This window comes from Gambusia affinis, linkage group LG14, assembly GCF_019740435.1.
Source record: "Gambusia affinis linkage group LG14, SWU_Gaff_1.0, whole genome shotgun sequence".
In the NCBI taxonomy this organism is placed as follows: domain Eukaryota; kingdom Metazoa; phylum Chordata; class Actinopteri; order Cyprinodontiformes; family Poeciliidae; genus Gambusia; species Gambusia affinis.
This window is the reverse complement of record NC_057881.1, coordinates 8,158,912-8,165,883: the sequence shown is the minus strand read 5'-3', so window position 1 is coordinate 8,165,883 and position 6,972 is coordinate 8,158,912. Positions and strand designations below refer to the sequence as shown.

At 36.3% G+C, this 6,972-nt stretch overlaps 1 protein-coding gene and 1 non-coding gene across 2 annotated transcripts; both read left to right on the top strand.

The window, feature by feature from the left end:
* Positions 1-1,988: 1,988 nt before the first annotated feature.
* On the top strand, positions 1,989-6,538 carry nrm (nurim). Its single transcript, XM_044138125.1, has 4 exons — positions 1,989-2,190; positions 3,518-3,711; positions 4,489-4,665; positions 5,613-6,538. The coding sequence occupies exons 1-4, from the start codon at positions 2,040-2,042 to the stop codon at positions 5,925-5,927; spliced, it is 837 nt and encodes a 278-aa protein (XP_043994060.1). The 5' UTR covers positions 1,989-2,039; the 3' UTR covers positions 5,928-6,538.
* On the top strand, positions 2,380-2,452 carry trnak-cuu. Its single transcript has one exon. It is a non-coding gene; the product is annotated as a tRNA-Lys (tRNA).
* Positions 6,539-6,972: the final 434 nt, after the last annotated feature.

Genomic DNA, 6,972 nt, shown 5'->3' with positions numbered 1-6,972 from the left:
AGCATTTACGGTTTTCTGTCAAGGTGCTTCAGAGTGAAATTATGGGACAGGGTAACTGACGCTCTCCCTGATTCACTTCCATGTATTTCTGAAAAGTTTCTGCACAATTTTTTGTCTCATCACTGCAATTACTGTGAATGAGGTAAAAATATGAATTGCGGTACTATCGGAGAAGACAAATAGCCCTCTCATACGCTTCAAACGGTTTTTGAATATGTATTACGGTTCCTGAACGGCAAAGGTTTGTTCGGAGTGCTTTTTCCATATTAATTGGCTGGATGTCTCACAAAGATAGAATTTTTTCCCCTCTTTCTGTCTCACACACAAATGACAGTTAGCAGCTGATCCATTACCATAGCAACGGAACACATGAGGTCAGAGCAGCTGATTTATGGGAGGACACTCTGGAATGAGCTGGCCTTTAGAACTACTTGTGTTTTGGGCATTTTATAACAGATTTTAACAAACCATTGTTACACAAAGGATTAGTGTGTAATTTTTAAATAAAGCTTAATGGAAATTTCCCAATAAAAGCCCCAATATCTCTGTCAGGTGAGTGCAGCGCCGTAAGGCGCTGCAAAAATCTCTGCCTATATTATCTTTTCCTCTCAGGTTATGGCACTGGCTTGCGCAGCAAGTCAGTGCAATGGCATTAACCTTTGACCTAATGATATTAAATAGGACAACCAAAACACCATATTTGTAGTTCTAACTGAAAACAGAGCTTCCATTTAGAACTACTGGCTGTTTAGGCCAGTAAATAAGAGATTTAACTCAAACACTGTTAGGCTTTGGATTAGTGTGTGCATTTAATATGAAGCTTATGTTTATTTTTCAAAATAAAAGCCTTCATATTGCCCTCAGGTTAATGCATCGCCGTAAGGCGATGCAATAATATTAGAATGCTTTATATTCTTCTCTCAGGTTAGGGATCTGCCTTGCGCAGCAAGGCAGATCATTAAGATAAGACTTTTACCTTAAATAAACTATTAGCTATTTTACTTACTTATTAGTCATTTTAAATATACTGAATTGAGTAAATCAATTACAGAAAACATTCTAATGATACCCCACATGCTATTGGCAACACTTAGGTAAAGATATGTTTGGCCTGCTTTGATCAGAAAAAGTAACTGCTTAAAACTATTAGGATTCCATCTCTCCCTGTGTGTTTCATTCTCATGACAGTTGAGCTGCTCTTTAGAACTACAAAGACTGAAGGTTAGAACTACAACATGGTGGAACTGTCAGTTACTACAGAGGAGGACTGAGCTGGCCTTTAGAACTACTTGTGTTTTGAGCATTATAGAAACGATTTAACACATTCACTGTTACACATGGGATTAGTTTGACCATTTCTTATGATGCTTACTGAAAATTTCAAAATAAAAGCCTTGGCAATTTTTACATCATATATTTGCTCATTTTTGCTTGACGTGATTGGTTTATCCAAAGCACTCTTAGACACTGGATTAGTGTGGGCATTTAATATGAAGCTTACTGCAAATTTCAAAATAAAAGCCTGAATATGACCCTCAGGTTAATGCATCGCCGTAAGGCGATGCAATAATATTAGAATGCTTTATATTCTTCTCTCAGGTTAGGGAACTGCCTTGCGCAGCAAGGCAGTTCATTAGCATTAGCATTTTATCTTAAATAAGCTATTGGGTATTTTTTTGTCTTTTTAGCCATGTTTAGTATACTTAATGGTGTAAGTCAAGTATAGACAACATGCTAGTGAGCTGATTATCATGCTGAATCGTGCATGTCCATGTTAGTCAACATTCTTGTGATTCTCCACATGGTTCTTTGGAAGTTTTTAAGCTTAGCATTGATGCTAATTGTTACCATCAGAACGCTGTGTCCAAACCGACGGGCACACTTTGGCAGGCCCCAGTTAAATTTCTTCAGGAATTTTCTAGTTCTCAAATTAAAATGCCAGGCTTATGCGAACAACAGCGCCATCGTGTGTTAATAATCTGTATTGACACCAAGTTTTCTCCCGGAACTGTGAACATGACAGAGTAGCGCTTATTGAAATGGCGTCAGTCACAGCCCGTAGCTGGGCTCTCTGCGCTCTCTCTCTCCTAAATCTGCTCTTTGTGTTCATTTCTGGGGCGGACTTCATTCGCTTCGTATCGTTTCGACCCATCTATCATAACATTACAGGGGAGACGACGCTCTGTCAAGGTAAGCTCTCGTAAAACTAGAGGCGGCTTGCAGCCAGAAAAAGTTATCACTTGAGGAAGTTGTTTACAGTCACGATGGGTGTGTAGCCTTTGTAGTCATTCAACTGTTTTCAATATTTAAATTTATGAACACGTCAGAACTTCTGCAGTACGTATGACGTATGGGCGAATTTTGTGCGGTGAACTCATCGCCCGGCTAGCTCAGTCGGTAGAGCATGAGACTCTTAATCTCAGGGTCGTGGGTTCGAGCCCCACGTTGGGCGGTCGTATTTTTTTCGTTTTTGAAAAGTTTCCTAATTGTGAAGCTTAGTATTAGTTAAGTTACGTTTAGTTAATTTAATAGTTTCCGATGTCATAGAGTCATTTTTGTACCAAAAATTGTTATTTAAATCATTATACATAACATTGGTTAACACAGTATCAAAATGAGACACATTTAAAAATGACAATCATTATTCACAGTGCTATGAAGAGGAGTTCCCTAAGTGACTACAAAATGTACCTTTCAATTTATTTAATTTATTATGGAGAAAAGCTATTCAAAACCTTATAGCAAGTTGTGCAATCCTGTATGAGAAAATCAGTCATTTTTGTGAAACACTTTGTGAAGCAACACCGTAGCGCTGTAGAAATGAATGACTGACTGGTTGAATAAGGATACATTTTCACCCAACTTTTGAAAAATTACTTTAATTCAGCCATATTGTGTTTTCAAGCATGAATGGCTTGTTTAAGCTCTTCTATCTCCACAAGAAATAAGTCCAAATTTAGTCTGAGCAACTCTAAAATATTTTTTTTCCATCAACTAAAGTGTCCCCATACACTGACGGACTTTTTATTATATTATGTTATTGAATGTTAAAGTCTACCTTTATAATTCTTATTTTCTGTTCCTTGATTATATATTGAAACTGTTTTATCGCCTGCCACCAGGGCCTGATTTAAAAGGACGTGGGCCCTTGGGCTGCTGCCAGTTTTGGTGCCTTATACACTAAGTAAAAATGATCTTATAATGTAAATTGCAGTACAATAGGTACTCTTATTGTATGTTGTTCCAAAAGAAATCCACTATAATTTCATCATTTTTAAACGCTTGAATATTGTTTATAATCATAAAATCTCAAAATATTACTACAACTCATCTTTGGGTTTTATATAAAGCACAGTGTTATAAAAACAAAGAATAAAATCATTTTTAGGCCTCCCCCAAAAGTGTGGCACTTGGGCCACTGCCCCTCTAAGCCCCTCCTAAAGTCTGGCCCTGCCGATCAATAATTAGATTTAATGAATTCAGTAACTGACTGTTTTGTTGATTTGTGTCCACTAAGACTCCGTCCCCTGGTCCGTGGCCTTGAAGGACAGTTCTGTGCTCTGGGCTCTTTTAGTGGATCTGTCCTTGCTGGTTCTCTTCGTTGGCCAACACAGCGTGATGGCCTGGGCCCCGGTCAAACGGGCCCTGCAGTCGGTGCTGGGGGCCCTGAACAGGACAGCTTACTGCTTCACTACTGCACTCGCCCTCCAGGTACAACAGAGAGAACATGTTTCCTGTTGTTTTATTAATGATCCAAAATTTGTTGAATCCCAGCTTTTGTTTCATTTTGTGAAAATTCATATTAATGCCTGAAGTGATGCCAAGATTTAAGAAATATTTTTGAAATTATTTATAAGTTGCCATTCAGAATATTTTAGCTAAAAGCAGATGATTTGCAGTTTTGTTATTATTTTTAGATTAATTAAAATCTTGATCCATGACTTCATGTCCTCTCTCTTTGTTTTTTGTTATTTTTATTATATTCATAGTTTTCATTTATTTGTAATTTTTATTCTATTTTATATTCTTAGTTTTGATTTTTATTGCTTTTTGTCATATTTTTATTACATTACATTTTTTATTATATTGAAAACTACAAAACATTTTGTAGTTTTTGTTTCTTTAAGTAAGCTGTGCTGATTTGCCTTTTTTGTGCGGATCTTTTTGTGAACATTTGCTTCTTTTGATGTTTCTTTTTTATCTCCTTTTGAGCATTTCCAGTCTATGTATAGTTGTTTAATATTTTTAAAACTCTTTTTTTGGGAGTTTTGTTCATAGTTTTTAGCACACTTGTTCTGTCTTATGTTTATTTTGTGTAGCTAATCTAAACAAATTAACTTTAATGAATTTAGTTTGCATTGTTTTTATTTTTTCTGTGTTGTTTATGCAAACTCAGTTTGAATCCAGTAATCCTTTGGTGATGTATACATATTTTATATTTAACATGTTACACATGTTTCAGTTTTTATCTTTTATTCTTTCTGTTAGATCTTGATGCATCTCTGGCAGCCAGTGACTGGCGCCCCCTGTCTGTGGTCAGTGCGCCATGCACCCTGGAGTGTCTGGTTCCCTCTGCTCTGCTTTGCGTTGCACTTCCTCTGCTGGGCCATCATCTGCAGCATCCTCGTTATTTTTGATTATCCAGAACTACTGGGTATTAAACAGGTAGGAAAGTCAAGAGGCGATATATTTGTGTTTTTAAATGTGATCCGAATGAGTTAAATTCATGTTATTTTACTTGTATGTGGCATTTCGTTGTAAAATACTGTCACACTAATTACAAAATGCATTAATTAAATTTTGAATTGAACACAATTGGGTGTTAGTGTTACTTTATTTCTGACTTCAGAAGCATAAACTTTTGTGTCTTTTTTTTTTTAATTGATTTATAAGTTTGGGTGAGTAAATTATTGAGCATATGTTTATGTTTATTGAGATCCCCATTAGTGGTAAAACAAGCTGACCAAACGTTATGGAGCTCAGTTGAGTTGCTAGGTAACGGGTTGCTAGGAAACGACTCACTTTGCGAACACCAAAAAACATTAACTTCTTTTGTTTTTGTTTTATTTGTAAGCACTTTGGCTGTTTTTAAAATATATTTTAAATATCCAAAATGAATAAACAAAGCAACAGAAACAAAAACTAAAACTAATAATAAAATTATAAAATTGTCCTTCTATAAAAAGGGCTAATTGACAACAAAGCTTCAGAGTGAAGACTTTTATCATCCAGTTTTTGGTAGAAAGAGAAAAACGATTAATTATGCTAGTGGAAAATCTTGAACTTGCTTTAATTTATCATCCTCTGCCCACAGACTGGGTCATTTTAAATCACTTTTAAAGCTAATTTTTATTCGTTGGAATTTAATTGAGGGCTGATACTGTAACTTTTCTGTGGTGTTGTTTTATTTTGACTTTATTTACTTTTTTTTCTCTCTCCCTTTTCATCCACCCATTCTACTGTTATAATTTTTGAACTTGTTTATAAAATGCTATATAAACACATTTGACATTGGCCTTCAGTTAATTGATTTATTGTTTATTGCATAAGATATAAATGATGTTATATGTTATTCAATATATCATATAAATGATAAAATCTTCTCCTCCTAGGTGTATTATGAGTGCCTGGGTTTGGGGGACCCTTGGTCCCAGAAGCCGGCTCCGGCTCAGCGCCTGCTGTCCCACCTCCGCCACCCCGTCTGCCTGGAGCTGGCCGTCATCCTGTGGCTGCTGCCGGCCTTTTCCCTGGACAGGCTCCTGCTGGCCGCCACGCTGTCGGCCTACGTCGGCCTGGCGCACTCTCTGGACAAACAGGATTTAGCCTACCTCTGCGCCCAGCTGAAAGGCAAGGTGTGGCTCTTAGCGGAGCCGCAGCGAGGCGGCGAGGAGCAGGACGGCAGCCGCCACAAGGAGAAGGAGGGCTGAAGGGATCCAAAGCTGCCTTCATGTTTTACAGCTAGATGTTACAGCTACTACTGACATATTTGTGTTTACCACTTACTAGGTTTTTAAAAGGTGAATTATTCTTGAAAAACTGTGTCTTACTGAGATTTCATGCTGTATATTACTGCTGGACACAAGAAGAAGAGAAAATCTGGGTGCATTTCTGATACTATGAATGTATTTCTCTGACTGACTTGAACAAACTGAGTTAAAACTTCATGTCTGGATAAATCAGGGTTTTGTCTACTTTCAATTCTCAGTACTGTAATAGTTTTATTTAGACCACAAGTGTCAAACTCAAGGTATGTGGGCCAAATCTGGGCCACAGTAGCCGTTTATGCGGCCACAAAAACAAAACTTCAAGAAATCATATTAGGATTTTTTTATATAGTGCCAAATTACATCAATATGAAAAGATGTTAAATATTAATTAATTTTAAGAGCCACACATTGAATACACTGAGTTTTTTAAAATATATTTAATTTTATTAGTACATTCTGCCAGAAAGAAACTCATAATCTTGATGTAATTAGAGAACCACAATAATAACTTTCATTATTTTGTACACTACATTAAATACATTAACCTTGGATGTTTTTTGTTTCTTTATTTAAGGATTTATTGCTTTCTTTCACAGATACTTTTATGTTTTACTGTGTTTCTAAATAAGTTACTAATGTAACAGATTCAAAGCTGTTCCCCAAATCAGTGTTTGTTTGTTTTTTTTATCCTGCAGGTTTTAGCTCTTTCCCTGCTGCCACCTGATGAAAATAAGTGGGACGTATCATGCAAAATTCACATTTTGTACATTTTTCTACTTTGATCTGCGTCTCTAACGTTTCCAAAAACAGCCCAAGTGGTTAAGAAAGAAACACCCAGTTGGTTTTTGGCAATAAGTTAATGTTTTGGGTCATTTTTTCTAAAAAAGGTTTTGCTGTTTTGACTCAAAGCCATAAAACAATCAAACTTTTAAACAATGTTGTATTTATCTCTGTTTACTTTTACATCTTATTTATTCATCACATC